General features: G+C 50.6%; 1 protein-coding gene across 3 annotated transcripts in view; it reads right to left on the bottom strand.

Annotated features, from left to right (window-relative positions):
• ADCK3 (aarF domain containing kinase 3) overlaps positions 1-20,391 on the bottom strand; it is a 45,414-nt gene that overhangs the window by 16,957 nt on the left and 8,066 nt on the right. For 2 of the 3 annotated variants that reach the window (XM_011975982.1, XM_011975983.1), the window contains 3 exons: positions 8,456-8,641; positions 4,411-4,821; positions 4,084-4,150 (listed from right to left, as the gene is read on the bottom strand). In XM_011975982.1, coding sequence (XP_011831372.1) covers positions 4,084-4,150; positions 4,411-4,821; positions 8,456-8,632 — 655 coding nt within the window. In that variant the 5' untranslated portion in view covers positions 8,633-8,641. The remainder of the gene's footprint in view (positions 1-4,083; positions 4,151-4,410; positions 4,822-8,455; positions 8,642-20,391) is intronic. The other variant, XM_011975984.1, reaches the window with a different exon arrangement.

The raw sequence follows: 20,391 nt of genomic DNA on the forward strand, positions 1-20,391 counted from the left end.
CGCAATTGCATTTAAATGTGGACTAAATATTCTCACTGTAAGAGTATCAGTCTACACTTAAAACACACCAAAAAAACCAACTATATATGCTGCTCATAGAAGATATGCATTAAACATAAGGACATTTTAAAAGTTGAAAGTAGAGGGGAAAAAAAGATAACATGCAAGCATTACCCAAAACAAAGCTGGAATGTAGCTATAGCAATATCAGACAATGAAGACTTGCACCGAGATGAAAAGAGGCATAACATAAGAACAAAGGGTCAGTCCCTAGGAGGACATAAGAATTCTAAATCTGGCCAGGCACGGTGGCTCACGCCTTTAATCCCAGGACTTTGGGAGGCCGAGGCGGGTGGGTCATGAGGTCAGGAGATCAAGACCATCATGCGCCTGTAATCTTAGCTACTCCGGAGGCGGAGGCAGGAGAATCACTCGAACCCAGGAGGCAGAGCTTGCAGTGAGACAAGATTGTGCCACTGCACTCCAGCCTGGGCGACACAGCGAGACTCTGTCTCAAAACAAAAAGAATTCTAAATCTGTAGGCAGCAAATAACATAGCTTCAAACCATACAAAGCACAAGTCAACAGACTAAAAGGAGGTAAATCCGCAATCATAGCAGACTTTTTAATGCCTCTCTCGATAGCTTATTGAATAAGCAAACCAAAATCACTTAAAAATCTGATCCATATGAATAATAAACCAGACTAGATAGACAGATCGCTGCTCTCAACATTAATTATTTTCAGGTAAACATGGAACATTTACCAAAATATTCCCATTTGGAATCAATGGCAAGACCCTTATTTATAACAAAAGAGAAAACCAAGGTAGGGCCCAAGGTCACACTGGAAGCAGAGTTGTAATTAAAGGCCAGCTATTATGATGACCTAAAGTTCAGTTCTGACCCCATATCCAATATATGACCCTTTCTTTCACACCACTCTTTAATAAAATCTAATATCCACAGATTAACCTGCCCATAGCATCACAGTCATAATGTCCCATAGCCAAATTGGACTTAGTACTCATGCCCCATTTCAGCATCAAAATGAGCCCCTGGAATTGGAAAGTCCTTGACTTCCACTTCTATATAGCTGAATACCTACTGCTAACCTTGCTGAAAGCCCGTCTGGGTCCCTGCAGCAGCCCTACCTCCCTGAGACCTACAGCAATCCCCTTCCTTCATAACTCCGGGTAAAAACTTCCTAAAGTCTGCCAGTCTGCACCTGAAAAACACCTTTCCTCCATGAAGGGAAGAAAGGTTAGAGGTATTTTCTAGGAGAACAAAGTCGAACAGTGCGACTGGAAACCGGACAGTGACCCACCAGTAAGCTATATATTTCACATTGCAGTGAAGAATATACTTAAACAGTATGTATATGTCTCTGAAACTAAAATATCTTGCCATGTGTATAGTTCATTCTAAGGATGCACAATATTAATTCTAATCTTTTCTATTTAATTCCATTCTGTTTAAATTGTTCTGTTTTTTGAGACAGAGTCACTCTGTCACCCCCGCTGGAGTGCAGTGGCACAATCTCAGCTCACTGCAACCTCCCCTCCTGGGTTCAAGCAATTCTTGTGCCTCAGTCTCCCAAGTAGTTGGTATTACAGGCACACACCACCACACCTAGCTAATTTTTGTATTTTTTCTAGTAGGGATGGGGTTTCACCATGTTGGCCAGGCTGGTCTCAAACTCCTGACCTCAGGTGATTCTCCCACCTCAGCCTCCCAAAGTGCTGAGATTACAGTTAACTTGTTTTTATATGCTGATCCTGACGCATTAAGTTAATTTCACAGTTTTCTAAAGGTTCATAACCTACAGTTTGAAAAGTTCAACTGGGTGAGCTAGAAGGCCCAGAAATCCCCACCAGGGCCAGAACAGCACGTTCTTTCCTGACCTGGCTTCTCTTTCCTCCCATCTTGCCATCTCCAAGCCTGAAACATCACCTGCCAATTGCTAGGGCAACAACATGCGTGTCTCTGAATCATAGCTGTGGGCAATCCTCCAGCACACAGACACCCACAGATGGCTCCATGCATCAGGCAGGTGTCAGCAAAGGCTCCAGAGGCTTCTGATGCTACAAAGTACCCAAGACCAGGGCTTCAATTCCACTAACCCAGGCTCCCTCTGGCTGCCCATAATCCCCCAAACTCTGAGGACAGCCCTCTACCTTTTTTTCCTACACATCTTCCCATATATAACCATTTCCACATCAGTCTCTTTCTTCCTTAACCCGTCACCCAAAAGGGTCTGACTTCTGCCTGCTTTGCCAGGACTTTATGGTGCTCCACCAGATTCTAATTCACCATCAAGACTTTCATTCTGACTACTTTTCCCAAACAGCCTGCCTTAGCTCTACCACTTCTCCCCACCCCACAAACACTCCCAGGCGAGGACTGCACCGATCCTGAAACACGTCAAACTCAGCCTTCCAGGGACAGGCTCACCAAGAGTCTAGAGTGAAGGGAAGAGGGAGGGGACAGAGAAAAGCTACCGATGTGAAAATAGGGTAGCTCCTGCCCTCAAAATCATGCAGAAAGAAGACAGCCTCCATTCAATATTTTAATAAGAAATAATACATGTTACCCAGTGACAAGCCAATATGCAAAGCAGGTAACATGCCAAGTCTTCCAGGGGATAAGGACCATTAGAGGCCATCAGGGCAGTGACTCTAAAACTCATTCTGACAGCAGAACTCAGGAAGGTGTGATATTCTATGACGGACTGCTTGAAATGCTACCCCAGGAAAAGGAAATAAGCAATACTCTTGGCTATCCCATAGATGACACTTCATACTAAATTCCTGAACGGCTAAGTAACAGTGGGTGCCAAATATTAAGGTAACAATTAGGAAAGAAAACCTTACAGTTGAGAAAATTCTATCCAGTTAACCAAGTCTGCTCAGCACCTTGGAGAGGGGGGCCATCCATCATTCAATGTCAGAACCCACACATTACCCAGCTCCCAGAATACCAGGCTCTCAGGGAGCACAGTAGTACATGAGCCTCTGCCCAGAACCAGTCTTGAACAAGTAGGATGGGGTTTCCAAAAGAGAACAGGCAGGAGTGGAGAACAGCATATATGATGGACGGTGTATGGGAGGAGAAACATAAACCAGAAAAGTGACAGGCAGACCTATGAGGGTGCGTCTCCATGACCCACCCAGCACCAGCACCATCATGGACCACTCAGACCTCTGCTGCCTACAGCCCTGCAACTAACCACTCACCCAAGCTCAGGGTCCAAATCAAGCCACCAAAACTGTGGCTTGCATTAATTATATCACCCTGGAGAACCTACTGAGGACAGCTGAGTGTTAAAGAAATGCAATCCCAGTAACTAACTTACAGTGTACCACAGCAAAGGAGATGGCGCTTTAACAGGAACATCTGGGCCAGCGAATTAGCAGCAGACATGACAAACATGATGTCATCAGAGCAGACACAACTGCTATAAATCTTCACTATAAAATCACCCTTCAACTTGTATAAAAACAGCGCATGTGTACTGGGCACGATGACTATTCAACCCCCCCAAAGAAAAGTACAGAAAAATGGCTTGAAACAGCAGCAGCTGGAGGCCACGGCATCTTGTCACTCCACTCATGAGCCACAGGCCTGGGGGAACCCAGGGCTCCCTAAATGTCTGGTCCCAAGGGAAAGAAAGCCCTGCTGAGCTGCTGAACAGCCCCAGGGAAGAGCTTTTCCTCACTACCCAGCCTCCTTCCTGAGAGGCCTCCAAAGCAGCGGTAGTGAGCCTGAGGTAGGGGTGAAACAGAGATGCTGCAGACACCGCCTCCAAGCAAGGCCTGCCGAGCAGTCCAAGCTCAGCTCCTGGCACGGCATCGACCCTGTACCAACCCACAGGGAAGAGCCAGGCAGAGCTGGAATCCAGTAACTGAATCATCCTCCCATGAAAAACTCCAGCTCCCCCAACAGCTCATGCAGGGGCAGCTGCCGCCACCTCCTCCCCCAACACCTTCCCCGGGATACTGCTGGGTCCCCACCTCCAAGCAGGCCCCATTGTGGTGCCCAGGCAGGGCAGGTGAGGTGGCCCAGGGGTACACAGCCACCTTACCTCCGAAGTTGGCCAGCCGGCCAATCCTCGTCACGGGCACCTTCCGCTCCCGGGCATGCTCACTAAGCTGGAGGGAGACCAGAAAGAGACCTGTGGAATCAGCCAAGGGGACACGACCAACCTTCAGAGGCTCCTGTTGCCCCCACATCTCCTCTCCACCCCACAGGCAGCATGTCCGCCTGACAGCACACTCCACCAAGAGGAGGCCTCCACGTTCCTAAAACCCCCAGACCACAGCACCCAGGAAAAGTCCCTAGAGCAGGACCCAAGGCCAACACTGCTGTGGGTGGGAGCCACCTCAGCCCTCCAGGGGCCTCCCAGACGCACCGTCTGTTTGTGCTGCTTGTTCTCGGGGCGAGCCTTAGCCTGCCGGGCCTTCTCAATGTCCTCAGCTGTGAGGCCCCCCACAGGGGATTGGTCCTGGTGGAAGAACCTTCGCTGAAAGCCCATGACAGAGAATGAGTCTCTGGGGTTTGCAAAGAGCATCCCGTTGGCCTTGCCCAGAGGGGAGGCAGCCTGGCTGGGGAGCCCGGCTTCTCTAAAGGGTCCACTGGCCACGTAGGCAGGAGCTGGGCCCTCGCTGTGGGCATGACCCAGGGGCGGAGGTGCTGACTGGTTGGGAGCGGAGGCTGCAGAGAAGTCTGTGGAGGCTCCGGCTGCCTGCGGCACTGAGAAGTGGAACTCCCCTTCTGGGCCATCGAAGTTCTCACCAAAATATTCTTCATGTTTATCCTGACCCTGCAGGGAGCAAAGACCAGCATGAGGAGAGCAAGAGCGAACCAGGAGCTCCTCCCTGCCTGTCCCCTGCTGCCTAGGACAGCACACTACCAGCATCCCGCCCCCTCCCACCTCCAGAGATGGCACGGTGCTGCACCCAAGACCCAGCACCCTTCCCAGCCTGGAAGCCGAGACCTGGGCTCCAGCCCTGCCTCTGTTGGGGCTCTGCTGTGTGGTCCTAGGTGGGACACTGAGCACCTACTGTGTGCCCAGCCGGGGCCAGGCCAGGTGCACACTACGCCCGCAGCGGGTTCCTCGCCTATAAAACAGAGCCAAGGAGGCCTCCAGGGCTTTGGAGATGATAAACCAGGGCGCAAACGACGGGGAAAGCCCTGAGAGGTGAACACACAGCCTAAGGCCGGCAATGGGTGAGGGAAGCATACCAGTGGGCCCACCTAAGCCCACAGCTCACTGCAGACATGGATACCACCGGCCAGCCGGAGTGTGCATGTAAGAGATTCTCACTGGAGAGGTGGTCACAACCAGGACAAGGCCTGGCCGTCCCTAGGAGTTCAGGGTTCAGGGAAATGGAGGGGCAGGGGAGAGGATACGCCGTGTATTCTTTGTGACGGTCACCAGGGCCTGAGCTTCGGGCCCAGGTCCTTTCTGCTTCTGAACCAAGAGTGACCTTGAGTGAGTTCCTGACCCTTCTCTGCTACTTCCTCATCTGAAAATAGGGCTCCTCACAGTCACAGTTACTGGAGGCCACAGACAGGGCCAGGAAACAGCACCCAGGAGCCTATAATTAGAACAGCACCAGCTTCTGGAGGGAGACCAGTGGCCTGGATTCCCAGCTTCAACTGAAAGGAATGAAATGCGCAGGCAGCCGCGTGCTGCCTGCAGGGTACGCAGACAGCAGGAGACCCAAGCCTCTCACTCTGCTGTCTAAGATGTCACAGGATGGGAGGGAGGAAAGAGACAGGTTGTTACGCTCACTTCAAAAACAGGAAACTGAGGCAAAGATGGCTGATGTGCTGGTGAAGGTCACCAGGCAGCAAATGACAGAGCCAGGATCCAACACCCAGGCTGGCCCTGCTGGCTGCGACACTATTCTCAGAGTAGAAACAAGTTGTATTTAAGTCAGTGCAGTGGCTCACACCTGTAATCCTAGCACTTTGGGAGGCGGGAGGATCACCTGAGGTCAGGAGTTCAAGACCAGCCTGACCAACATGGTGAAACCACATCTCTGCTAAAAATACAAAAATTAGCCAGGTGCAGTGGCAGGCACCTGTAATCTCAGCTACTCGGGAGACTGAGGAAGGAGAATTGCTTGAATCTGGGAGGCGGAGGTTGCAGTATGCTGAGACTGCACTGCTGCACTCCAGCCTGGGTGACGGAGCAAGACTCCATCTCAAAAAAAAAAAAAAAAAAAAAAAAAAAATCCCACAGAAGTCATATTTAAATTCACAGAGCCCCCGGGAAAGCCTTGCCATGAGGAAGCCTGGACAAGGCCCTCCTTCTGCCCCATCGCTCCCATATGGTCCCCTGGCCCTGTGCTACTAACACCTGTCGGTGTCACTGTGGAAGCCCAAGGCCAGTGGGGGGGTCCCCAGGGCCCCAAGGGGACCCGGGCTCAGTAAGTATCTGCTGAATGAATGCAGGAGCAACCTTGACGGGCTGGAGGGAGACAGGCTCCTGGAGTCCGTGACCTTCCTCCCCTCAGCAAGAAGGGAGACAGCAAAAATCGAAAATCGAAGCACTGAGGGAGTGAATGGCAGCGCACCGCGGGCGGCCACCCTGCTCTGAGGGAGTGAATGGCAGCACACCCCGGGCGGCCACCCTGCTCTGAGGGAGTGAATGGCAGCACACCCCGGGCGGCCACCCTGCTCTGAGGGAGTGAATGGCAGCGCACCCCGGGCGGCCACCCTGCTCTGAGGGAGTGAATGGCAGCGCACTGCGGGCAGCCACCCTGCTCCAGTGCCTACCCTGCCCCGGTGCCTCCTGGGTGGTGTGGCTCATCACTCACCCCTACCTCCCAGTGACTGAGGGGGAGGCCCTGCCCCTTCCAGACACACTTCAGGAGCAGAGGGTTGGAGAGTGCCTGATCTGGAGGCCCCGCTCGCATTATGACTAAGGCCTGCCCAGGCTGTCTCACTTCTGGGCGGGCCCAAGTAAGCTGGGCAAAACACCCAAGTTTTGAGTGTCCCACTTTCTGAGTGTCCCACGGGCAAAACACCCAAGAGTGAGGCCCCACACTGAGGCACCGAACCAGGCAAGGGGAGGGCAAGAGCACGGAGTCCAGGCTGGGAGGGGACAAGAATTCTGGTCCTGTCACTCGTTATGAGTCCTGCAGCCAATTGCTTCGTCTCAGTTTCCTCATCTGAGAAATGGGGGTGATGGTCCAGGCCGGCCCCCATCCCAGGACAGCGGTGAGGCTTGGAGGAGAGCACAGATGTGAGGACTTCTGAACATTAAAGGCAGGCATGCTCGGTGACAGAGCCACTGTATCACTGCGGGATCCTCCCAGAGCAGCAAGGAAGGGCCTGCGGGTCCTAAACCTGAGATTGTGATGCCTGGGGGCTGCAACAGCCTCACAGCCTGCAGGAGGGCAATGACCTTTGTCTAAAAATCAGCCATCCACAGAAGAGACGTGGAAGGAGAGAGGCTGTGACACAACCTCCAATGCACACATGCCTAAGGACACACACAGGTGCTCGCGCACAACAGGCACACAAACACCCCCCAATCCCATCTCCCTGACTGTCAGGGAAGTTGCTGGCGACTGTACAAGGTGACGCCATGGTGGGCAGCGCTCTGCTGTAGCCAGCCCTGTTTATAGTCACCTCTCCAGCACACGATTTCACTAAAAACCACCCCTTGGAGTAAGACGTCAAGGCTTCCTGGACCTCAGCACAAAAGGTCATCTCTACCCCTAGATGGCACAGGGATGAGAGAGAGGCTGGAGATAAAGCTGCTTTTGGAAGGGCTGTGCCAGCTGCCACCCAGGAAAGGAGAGCCCCCAGTGAGGAGCCCCGAGACCCGCAGCAAACTGAAGGAGAAAAATGAGGTCAGCAGGCTCAGTGGGAAGGGCCTTCGAAGGCTGAGCCAAGCTGATGGACACCCGGGCCCTGGTAAAAACTGCATGTGTATGTCTCCAAAGAGCACACGTTGAAACCTAGCCTCTAGTGTGACAGTATTGGGAGGTGGGGCCTTTGGGAAGTAATTAAGTCATGAGGATAGAGCCCTCCTCAATAGGATTGATGCCCTCATAACAGAGGCTCTAGAGAGCAGCCCTGCCCTCCTCCTGCCCCATGAGGACATAGTGAGAAGATGGCCATCTACGGATTAGGAAACCGGCCCTCACCAGACACTGAATCTTTTGGCACCTTAATACTGGACTTTCCAGCCTCTAGAACTTTGAGAAATAAATGTTCATTGTTTAAGCCACCAGTCTATGGAATTTTGTTATAGTTGCCACCGCCTCACACAGGGGCCCTGTCCTACCCTGGAAGGACTGTGGGACACATTAGCTGGTGGGCCCTCAGGCCCTGGCCACCACAGACCAGTTGCCATGGTCACGGCCCTTGGTCTCCTCCTGAGCTCCAGGTCCCGCCCTCTTCCTGCCAGCACCCCTCCCACTGCCAGGCCCTCTTACCTGTACCTTCCCCAAGAACATGCCAATCTGCTCCACAGCCGTGGACTGCAGGGCCCTGGCCGCCATGATCAGCTCCCCTCCGATGCCCAAGTGCTGCAGGTGGGTTTCCACGGCTGCCTGGGTCAGCTTGACAAGGCCTTTGGCCACCATGATGGTGTCTCCTAATATGGCAGCCATCCTTTGGGGCTGAAAAAAAGGAGGCCAAGTCAGGGGAGGCCCTGGGCCTCTGCAGGCCAAACCCACACTACCAACTCCACACGAAACTCTGAGCAGAAAGTCCAGAGGGCTGGTTTTTCCACTGATCTCCCCTTCTGCTAAGAGATAAGAAAGGGCCCAGGGCTCAAGGGAGACTCCACGTGACTCTGGACACTCCCGGGGAATAGAGCAGAAGAAAGACCATTGAGTTGGTGGTGCAGTGTGCTCGCTGCTTCCCACACATTTCCTCTCCTGGGCCTCACAAGCACCCTACGGAAAACCTGAGGCACGGACAGGTGGTGTGATTCATAATTCACAGCAGAACCAGGGCTTGAGTCAGGCGCATAGACTCCTAGTCTAGGGTTCTTCCCACTGGACCGAAACTGCCTATTGGGACAGGAGCATCCAACTCCCAAAGAACTTCCCTGCAAGGTCCAGGGGACCACTCACAGCATTGGTGCTCCAACCCGAACCCTCAGGGGCTGAGGCTGCCTGTCCCTGCCCAGCCGCCATTGCTCTGCCCAGTGAGGCCTGTGACAGATATTCACAGACCAAGGGACAACCAGAGCCCCTCCCTGACCCCTCAGGGTCGGCCCACCCTCAGCTTCAACTATTCACCAAACTGATGTTTTCAAACTGCAGTCCAGACCCACAGTGCAATCAATTTGGAAGATCCTAACCACCATTCAAAAGAAATGAACAACCAGCACCACCACCAAGCACCACTACCACCACCACCACCACCAAGCATCACCACCGTTGCCACCACCACCACCACCACCAAGCACCAGCACCAAGTACCACCACCATCACCACCAAGTACTACCACTACCACCACAACCACCACCAAGCACCACCACCACCACCACCACCAAGTACCACTGCCACCACCACCAAGTACGACCACCACCACCAAGTACTGCCACCACCACCAAGTACCATCACCACCACCACCACCATCAAGTACCATCACCACGACCACCACCAAGTACCACCACCACCACCACCACCATCAAGTACCATCACCACGACCACCACCAAGTACCACCACCACCACCACCACCAAGCACCAACATCACCAAGTGCCATCACCACCACACCACCAAGCACCACCACATGATGCAAAATCAAAAAGGAAGCATCAAGGAGCACTGTGGGTAGCTTTCTTAGTTCACATGTCCTACTTTCAAAGTGGCAAATAAATAAGCCATCTAAAAAAGTACACACTGAACAGTACTTAGTTGTGCCTTTCTTCCTACCTAAACAGTTGCATCCTACATAGCCAGTGAACTCCCAACTGGTGCCAAGTCCCACCCCAGACAGTGGTGCCAGAGCCAGGAAGCAGAGATGGTGAGTGCCCACTCTTCTGGAAGGAGGGCCTGACGAGGGGAATACCCTACAGATACACGGCCCTGCAAACTGGGAGGCAAAACCTGTTCTTCTCAAATCAATAAACACTGCTAAAAAACAGATGTTGCTAATAAACACAGTCTGTCATTTGTGAGCACAATAACATGTAGACTCATTTCAAAACCACAGCCTGTACCCACCCGCCTTTGACAAATATTGCTGACCTACTGTTCAGGGTCCACACCTACACCTCCCCTTACCATACAAAGTGAACCCTTTACACCTCATCAATATCAGGTACTTTTTTTTTTTTTTTTAAGAGAGGGGTCTCACTATGTTGCCTGGGCTGGAGTGCCATGGCTGTTTACAGGCATAATTGTGGCACCCTATAGCCTCAAATTCCAAGGCTCAAGTGATCCTCCCACCTCAGGCTCTCAAGCAGCTGGGATTACAGGTCCGTACTACCACGCCAGCTTAACACCAGGTATTTTTCTGCAAGGGAGTCTCTGCTCTCATAGAAGTAGAAAGGAGGGAAGGGGAATAACTACCAGAAGGAAACATCTATCCAGAACTTTTCTCACCTTCTGCTTTCAAAAATTAGGTCTTAAAACCCTACTTCTAATGCACCACAATCCCAAAGTGCTTCATAATTCAACGATCCCACAATTTCACTGCAAATCCCTTCCAGGGCTGCACCAAGAACCAGGCACACAGTTACACCAGGAGGTATTTTCATCATGATTTTAAAGAAATAAAAGCCCCCAAACACATGTAATACACAAGTTAAAAATCCTATCAGCATCGTGACTTCATCTGCAAGTACCAAACCCTCGCTAGGAACACCAGTCTCCCACCCACCCTACTTCTTCCTGCAACTCCATGAGCACGTTTCTGGGGTCTCGCCTGTGAGTAACAGAAATGGAGTGTTTGGGCTCTGTGCCTCCTTGGTACAGCGGACTCCTGAAGGCCTCCGTGTGCCTGCCTGCTCTCCTCTGAGGAGGGGACAGCCAAAAGAGTGGCCACAAATAATAAAGCAGTGGAGGTGGGAGACAGGTGCTCATGTTTGGGAGTGTCCACTAGCCAGGCATGAAACCAAAATAACAAGTCATCCAGAAGTTCCTTCAACACAAGTTCACTGACCTCTCCCAGTGCTCCAGGCTAGTTCCTGCAGGCCCCGGATGAACCTGCCCTGGCCCAGGGCTCATGGCAGCATGGCAGGCCCGTACCTCTATAATGGGCACAGATACCAGGAAGACAGCTGGAGGCCAACTGATGCTGACACGCCAAGATCACAGGCAGAGTGGAAGAGATGACCTGGAGCTGGGACATGGGGCTCCAAGCCCACCCCCACCAGCTGCCACTGCCCAGCATGCGGCTCGACCTCTTCCATCCTCCCTCAGTAGCTCAGTTCGGAAGGGCTCTGGGTGCCTCATCAGGCCCCTTTTCTGGTCCTAAGGTGCTAAACTGCTCTGACGGACTTTTGTGGGGTTGACAGTCTTTTTGATTTATTTGGGTGGCATAATGGTTGTTTTTGGCTATACTATGGCAATGGCTACTGAGGAGTATCCTGAAACATAAGGATCAAATATTGACATCTGAGGGGCTTTATTATTAGGACTATTAATGGAGTTGATGCTGGTTCAGTGACTAGTTGAGCACGACGGAGTGGGGATCACGGTTGAAGTAAATAAATGTCTTTATTGAAGTGTCTAGAGAGAGAAAGAACCATGATAAATGCAGCTTCCCAACCCCAGGGACAGGGGTTGAGAAAGCTGCACAAGGCTGTGTTCCCACCACGGGAGGGCGTTTTCCGGCCAAACTTTCACTGTCTGACCTTTCCGGGACACCATCTCACTCACGCTGGAGACGAGTCTCCAACTTGGGGATCCTGACCTGCACATGAGCTGGTAATTATCTGGGTCATGGGGACCTTCAAATCTAGTCTCCAAAACTAAAAGACACCCCCACGGGCTAACTGGCCAGATACAAGAAGATACATCAATAGGAAAATGAGTTGTGTCCTTTTTAAAAATGAATTCAACAGGCAATCCTGATAGACAGCAGATGAGAGTATCACACACTGTACACTCAGGACCCACCGGGAGGAAGGAATTTTACTCTGAGGATGCCATATACACGCCAAGTCCCCCCTTCAGAGCCAGAACTCACCGTCTGTCATTCATCTCCTCTAAGACAGCAGGCCAGGGACATTGTCTGCATTACCAAGCCGCTGTTCAATCTCCTCCGTAAATACAGAGTGTGGCATTATCAACCAGCTCCTCCCCAGCAAAGCATGGTGTGTGTTCTCTCTAAAAGCCAAGGACCCACCGTCCTCGGGTCTCTTGCAGTCATATCTGCCACCGAAGCCTCAACATGACTGGTATAAGAAGCCAGAAGCAAGTGGCACAAAAGGCCTTTCTTCTGGGCAAAGTGTGAACCAGGGAGAGTGGGGGCCAGGGAAAGTGTGAATCAGGGAGAGCGGTAGCCAGGGAGAGTGTGAACCAGGGAGAGCAGGAGCCAGGGAGAGCGGGAGCCAGGCAGAGTAGGAGTCAAGAAGAGTGAACCAGGGAGAGTAGGAGCCAGGGAGAGTGGGAGTCAGGGAGAGTCCACACTGAGAAGCCTTCCCCAGGGCAGCCGTCCGCTGCAAGCCTAGCATCCCAACCACCTATAGGTACCTCCTATAGGAAGTGTGTCCCAAACTGACCTTACCACCCCCACCTCATCCTCCCAGGGCTCCCACCCTGAGGAATGCAGCCGCCACACACTTCTTTCAAGCCTCCTCCCCTGCCCTTGAGCATCTGATATTCCCACTGGGTGATGCAGCAGTCGTTCACCGTGGCTCTGCCCTTCCCTCCACTGCCTTTAGGTTCCAGCCAGGCCAACCCATTCCTGGAACCAGAGAGGCTTCCTCCTGCAGGCCTGTGCACAGGGGGCACACCTCCTCTCCTCCTGCCAGATCTCAGCACCAACATCACCTCTTCTGGGAAGGCTTCCCTTACATGCCTCCCAGCACCCTGTGCCCATTCCCTCCAGCGCAGCAGTAACCACTTCCTGAATCTGCCTAACTCTCTTCCCAGTCAGATGTCAGCCACAGGACAAGGACCACAAGGACCATCAGCCACAGGACAAGGACCACATCTGTCTTCCCCCTCTCTCCAGCACCAAGCACCATGCTCAGGATTGAGCAGACAGGTCATCAATATTTGTCAAAGGAAATGAACTCAGTTGGTCCCTCCAAAGTTTGAGAAAGCCTGCTATTCTCTGGCTGGCTCACACCTGCTGGCAAATTTTACTCCACATACAGAATCGAGGGCCTCTCAGGAGGCTGGTCTGAGGCACTGGTCTTAAAGCTGCTGTGAACGTCTCAATCACCTTAAGACTAGTCCAGAGTGCTGGGCCATACCCCTAAGGGTTCCGTCTCAGCAGGTCTGGGGTGGGGCCCAGGAATCTGCATCTCTAACAAGTTCCCAGGTGCTGCTGACACTGCGGGTCCCAGGAACTTACTTTGAGAACCCCGGTTCTGGAGGAAGAGAGGGAAGGGGAGCAGAGGGAGCCCATGCCTATGGCCAGGCAGGACGCCTCCATGGGGACCCTTTCCTAAGAGTCTCCCCCTGCAACCGTCTTCCCAAGAGTCTGGCTTTGCCCTTAGGTGGAAGTCTTCCACCTGCCCCTTCTTTTTCCATTATTCTTCAAGAAACGAAAAAAGGAAATCAAAAGTGAATGAGCTTAGACACCGTGACCCACAGAGCAGACCTCCAAAGGCTGTCAAGACTGTCACTTCACGGACGCTTTGGCAAGGACTGTTTAATGATATTCAGGACACCCTGAGGGGCTGGCAGTGGCCTTCTGCTCCCTGCCCAGCCAAGAACCATCTTTTCACTTTGGGTATGAACATTCTCGATTTCTAGCCTATATGGGCACTGAAACATTCCTTTACATCCCTTTTTTACCCTTAGAAAAAGAAAACAATTGCCTGTATCCTAAAAGACTCACAAGAATGTAAGTGTTGGGGCAAAGACTTCAAACTTCTGAACCAAACTCCATGAGTCTCTTTAGATGTCACCTTCACCTCAGTCTTTACGATCACACACCAGGGAGCATCACTCAAACATCTCAGGCAACTCCTGGCTTCTATCAGTAGGGGCTCTGTCAGCAGGTCCTGAAATATCCTCACCTGCTAACAGTTTTCAAAGACAACTGAATACACGAAGAACCCAGGAGATGAGAAAGAGGGAAAAAGCCTCCGTCCTTCCCCTGTCAGTGAGCACCAGTGCAGGCCTGCTGAGTGAGGCCTTCACAGTGGGAACCCTGGAGCCTGTACTCAAGAGTCTACCCCAGGGCTGAGCTCTCAGAGCTGGCCCCAAAGAGCACATCTCCCAGGAAGTCCCCTCTCCCCTTCTCCTCAGGCTCTGCCTGCCAAAACCTGTAAAATTACATCTCCCTGAAAATGGATGTGAACATTCACTACGAGAATATAAACATCACAACCTTGCCTAAGATTAGTTAGCTGAACGGTGGAATATTCATAGGAGGGCATGCGACACAGTCATTGAAAATGACACTGTGGGCTGGGCACAGTGGCTCATGCCTGTAATCCCAGCACTTTGGGAGGCCAAGGCGGGTGGATCACGAAGTCAGGAGTTCAAGACCAGCCTAATCAACATGGTGAAAGCCCATCTCTACTAAAAATACAAAAGTTATCCAAGCATGGTGGCATGCGCCTGTAATCCCAGCTACTTGGGAGGCTGAAGCAGGAGGATGGCGTGAACCCGGGAGGCGGAGGTTGCAGTGAGCCGAGATCATGCCACTGTACTCCAGCCTGGGAGACAGAGCCAGACTCCATCTCAACCAATCAATCAATCAATCAATAAAATAACACTGCACAAGGTGTTAATTATTGACAAATAAGAAAGTGTATTATATATTCCTGGGAAATAAAAAGCAGGTCACAAAACTATCATCTTTCCTTTTGGAGCAAGAAAGGAGAGAAGGGAGGGAGGTGACAGGAAGCAAAAACAGGAACACTGCTTTTCACAGAGTGGTGGGAAGACAAATCTTTCTACAGCCTTTGTACCTGTATCTATATTTTCTAAAATATTCTACGAAGAACATGAACTACTTTTACAATATAAGATAAATGCTATAAAAATAATATCAGGTTGGGTGAAGTGGCACACGCCTGTAATCCCAGCACTTTGGAAGGCCAAGGTGGGAAGATTGCTTGAAGTCAGGAGCTTAACACCAACCCGGGAAACACAGGGGCATCCCCATTTCTACAAACAAAAAAGTTAGCCAGGCGTGGTGGTGCACCTGTAGTCTCAGCTACTCAGAACACTGAGGTGGGAAGATCGCTTGAGCCCAGGGATTTGAGGCTGCAGTGAGCTATGATCACACGACTGCACTCCAGCCTGGGTAACAGAGCAAGAAGACCCTGTCTCAAAACAATAAAATAAAAGATAAATAAAATAAAAATAATCTTAAATATGTTTTGTTAAAATTTTAAAAAGTAAGCAAGCACACAAATGTATTCCCCAACCCCTAAGTGCTTGTCCAGAGCAGAATGAGCGAGGGTTAGGCAGGAGACTGGAATGGCATAAACATTGCCTCTCCTTGTTTAGCCACTGTCCTTCATCAGAAGACAACTGCTCCTAACAGGCCACCAGGTGGATGGAATGTGGCACCTCCACTTTGGAGAGAAAGGCTCAACTGCCCTTCTCGGGACACTGGGGGAAAAAACCACTTGGAACAAGCAGTGGGTCTGCCTGCCTTCCCTAATGTTGGCCTCTGGGTTAAAAGATGGAAATAATGAAAGGGTGCTTACCCCGATCCTCCAAAAAATAGGATCCTAGTTTAGAACTGGGTGGTAAGTGCAGTGACCACATTTTTTTGCACCAAAAATTAAGACACATAATTAGTGTCCTTCCAGGGCAGGGGTTAGCAAACCATGGTCCTCAAGCCAAATCCAGTCCTACTGCCTGCTTTATTGTCAATAAAGTTTTACTGGAACACAGACTGCTCACCCATTTATAGATTATGCATAGCTCATTCGTTTACATATGTATTGTCCTTAGCTGCTTTCTTTTTTTTTCTTTTTTAGCTGCAACAGCAGATTTTAGTAGTTGCAAGAAAGATCTATGACCCATAAAGCCCAAAATATTTACTATTTGTCAATTTATATTCTAGGGCAAGAGTAAAAACCACAGCTGCCGCAGGAAATCTGGAAGGTCACCAGAGTTGAAGGAGAACACCCCAATAAGGCTCAGAGTTGAATGAGAACACCCCAATGGGCGAGGACCCCCCATTACAGCTCTGCTCCTGACTGTGAGAGATGGGCTCACCTCACCAGACACAGAGCTGCCCAACACCCAGAGGACCCCAGGTGAGGCCAGAGAAAGGCAGGCCACCTGTGACTGTATTATCCAGGCCAGCGTGGCCCCTAAGTGCTGCTCATGTAGGGGTAGGCCTGGGAGGCTGGAAGGGGGTGTCCAATGCCAACTTCCTGTATGGCTCTCCTCCCCCCTCCTCCTGTCGCAGGAGGCTCACAGCCTAACTGCAGACACCCACATTCCCCTCCACATTCTCGGTCCACGGCTTGGGCTTGGGCTGATATAAAATCACCCACCATCTAATCATTCCTTCATCCCTCCACTTTCTCAGCCTCCTTTACAAGAAACCTCTTGCAAGGCAAGCACTGGCATGGGTGTGGGGTCAGGGGGTAATCAGGGGAGACACAGAGGCAGACAGGGACACACGCTGCTGCCTTCACCCCATGCCCCACACAGAGTCCCTTCTGACTGCAGGGCATTGGTGGCCTCCTGGTGAGCCACACATGCTGGCCTGTGCTGGCCTGTCTGCCCTGGCGGAGAGGTCTGAGCTCACCATGGCCCTCACACAGGTCTGTACCCACAGCCTCCGGATGTCCCAGTGGGTCATGCCTTGTAAGGAAGGGAGTTTCCAGGGCTCAACTTGCCTTCTAGGCTAAGGACTTCAAGTTCCCTTGAAAGTGGCTTCCAGACTACTGGGGTTTTTCTTTGAACTGTTAAAAAATTATACATTCTTGTGCTAATAACATAAACAAGAGCTTGTTAAAAGCAGGCACTGAATCCCATACTGCTAAATTTTTCTTTAAAAAAAAAAAAGCAAGCAACTAGGCACTGACATTCTCCCCCATGAATGTAACCAGTTCCACAGATGTTTTTATTTTGTGAGCAGCAGAACCAGCCCACCATACCGATGATAACTACAGCTGCTTTTTCTGAGTTTAGTATATGCCAGGCTCTGGGCTCAGTATTCTACTTAGCACAGAGATGTATTAACTCAATCATTTTCAAAAGGTAAATTATGCCCAGTTTACAGATGAGGGTGCTAAGGCACAGAGAGGTTAAGTAATTTGTCCAAAGTCACACAGCTTTTAAGAAGTAAAGCTGGGACCTGGATCCATCATGGCTCAGGAGCTAGGCAACCTGTTTAACAGGTAAGAGGAGAAAATGAGCAAAACAGTGGGGTTTTGATGTCCCAGACTACAAACCTCCATTCTCCATCCATTGGGAGATTAAGATAGTCTTAGGATTCCCTAGGTGAGTTGCCCTGTGGTAAGCACTGGGTTGGGAGCTGGGCACGGGTTGGGGGTGATATAAAAGCAGCAGAAGGCAAAGTTCCAGCCTCTGATGATAGTCCAGACAAGGACCCAGCGCTGTGAGTGACCCGTGTGGGCTCAAAGCTCCAACACAGGCAGGCAATGGATGGTCCAGAGCAGCCTCTCCCACTCTGGAGTTGATATAGCCGCCGACACACAAGGCTTTTAAAGGCCAACCAGTCAAGCGCAGGGTCCTGATGGCAATTTAGTTTTCTGACTAAAAACCTACTGAAGTTTACTGCTTAAAACATTCAAATTAAAATATTTGGCTCATGAAGTGATACTGGTGACATGGTTAAAATGCTCTGAGGTTAGGTGACCTGGGTTCACACCATGACTCTGCCACTGACTTGCTAGTGTGATCTAAATCAAGTCATGTGAGCTTATCTTTGTGCCTCAGTTTCCTCATCTGTTCTTAAAAGGACTGGATAAATCCACGTTCCTCATCTGTTCTTGAAAGGACTGGATAAATCCATGTAATAGCATTCAGGACATATAGTAGGTGCTTAAAAACCATTAGCTAATGCCATCATCATCATCATCATCATCATTATAATAATTATTATTGCAAGCACACAGACATTCTGGAATGAAGTTCAGACTTCATAAGACCAGAGGTCAAGGTGAATGGGATCAGTCTGGATAACCCACAGTTATTCCTGCCGGGCACAGTCTCACGCCTGAGTTGGGAGGCAGGCTGGGCTGGGGGAGGACCAGTGTGGTTTATTTAGTGCTGTGGTATGAGGCATCATTCAGGAGAGGCAGTCCAAAGTGCTGGTGGCCTGCTTGGAAACCAGAGACACAAATGCCCACTGGTATTCCTTACCACTTCATCTTACAGGAGAAAACAGCATGGGAGGCTCTTGTCCAGGTACATTCAGGGAAAGGCAGTGGGAAGAAAAACCCCTCTAACTCCCACAAGCTCCCCGGCTCTGAGCCATGGAACACTCTCCTGCCAGATTCCTCTTCCTATAATAAAATCCACGTTCATCATGCCAACTCCTTGCTCAAATGTAGACATATATGTAGACATGTAGACATGTATGTACACATATATATAAAACCCAGACTCCTGCGCCTGAAGTCCCAAGCCTCGAAATCAGGCCCCCAGCCTCCTTTCCAGCCTCTAGCTACACATGAGCCGCGTGAGCGCACTCCACTCTGCAGGTCCTACTCTCCCAGGCAGGCCTGCCCGCCCCTTCATCTCTGTACATCTGAAAACCCACCCATTAGCCAAAGGTGAGGGCCTTGGGGCTGGGAATCAGCTCTGCCCTGACCAGCTGGGCTGTTCCAGGCACATTCTTCAACCATCTCTGACCTGTTTCCTCTCCTGAAAATGATGGTATAAGTTCTTATCTTGTCCAATATAAATGGAGGGGTGGGTGGACATACTTTGAAATGTGTAAAAGCACCACATAAATTCAAGAACGTATTCCTACTCAGGCCCTACTTTGATTCCCAGCTCTTCCATATTTACATCCTCCTGACAGCTGATCTAACTCGCTGGTCAGATTCCTATGTTGTAAGTTACCCTTCTTCTTGCACATGGACCTCTCTTCTCTTCAAATTATAAGCTCCTTGTGGGAGGCTCTTGTCTCAGACAACTCTGACTCTTCCCACTCCACCTATACACACAGAGTGATCCGCCCACACAAATTACAAGTGTTGACTGAATTCATGAACCACTGCCACCCAGGAAGGTAATTAAGGATCCTGAAGTCGAGGTTGAAGGGTTTCTTTCAACATTTCTTTCAGATGCTTACAGAGTTGTCTTTAAATCTGGCCAAAATACTGTGGGTGGCTGTGGTAGGCTGAATAATGGTGTCCCAAAGATACCCATACCACAATCCCCAGAACCTATGAATGTTACCTACAAATGGGACTTTGCAGATGTGATGAAATCAGGAATCCTGAGATGGGGGATTATCCATGTGGGTCCAACGTAATCACAAAGGCCCATATAAGAGGGAGGCAGGCAGGGCAGAGTCAGAACGAGGTGATGGATGAGAGACAGAAGTGAGGCTGGAGCGATGCCATTGTGAAGAAGGGGCTACAAGCCAAGGAATGCAGGCAGCCTCTAGGCTGGAAAAGGCAAGGGGTCAGGTCCTGCCCTTGAGCCTCCAGAAATGAACCAGCACAGCTAATACCTTGATTCTAGCTTAGTGAGACCAATTTCAGATTTCTAACCTCCAGAAGTGTAAGATCATACATTTATGTTGCTTTGAGTCACAAAGCTTGTGGTAATTTATTACAACAGCCATAGGAAATTAAAGTAGTAGCTATTTTTTAAGAAATCTGATCCTTGGGTTGGGGAGAGGGGCTGTATTCTAGAATAATTTCCAGACCATTCTTCTAAATTAACTTTGGTCACTCCACAAATACTACTGAATGTCAACCAAGTACCAGACACCAAGCTAGGTGGTGGACTACCCCACAGACAGCTCAGCGCATTCCCGTTCTTAATGACACAGTCGTGTTGGCTTTCTCTATATTGGGCCCATACTACATGCCAGGCAGAGAGAGAGAGAGAGAGAGAGAGAGATTTTTTTTTTTTTTTTTTTTTTTGAGACAGGGTCTTACTCTGTTGCTCAGGTTGGAGTTCAGTGGCATGACCACAGCTCACTGCAGCCTCAACCTCCTGGGCTCAAGCAATCCTCCCACCTCAGCCTCCCAAGCAGCTGGGATCACAGGTGTGCACCACTGCACCTGGCTAATTTCTAAATTTTTTGTAGAGACAGGGTCTCCCTATGTTGCC

The sequence above is a fragment of the Mandrillus leucophaeus genome, unplaced genomic scaffold (assembly GCF_000951045.1).
Source record: "Mandrillus leucophaeus isolate KB7577 unplaced genomic scaffold, Mleu.le_1.0 Scaffold1605, whole genome shotgun sequence".
NCBI classification, from domain to species: Eukaryota; Metazoa; Chordata; class Mammalia; order Primates; family Cercopithecidae; genus Mandrillus; species Mandrillus leucophaeus.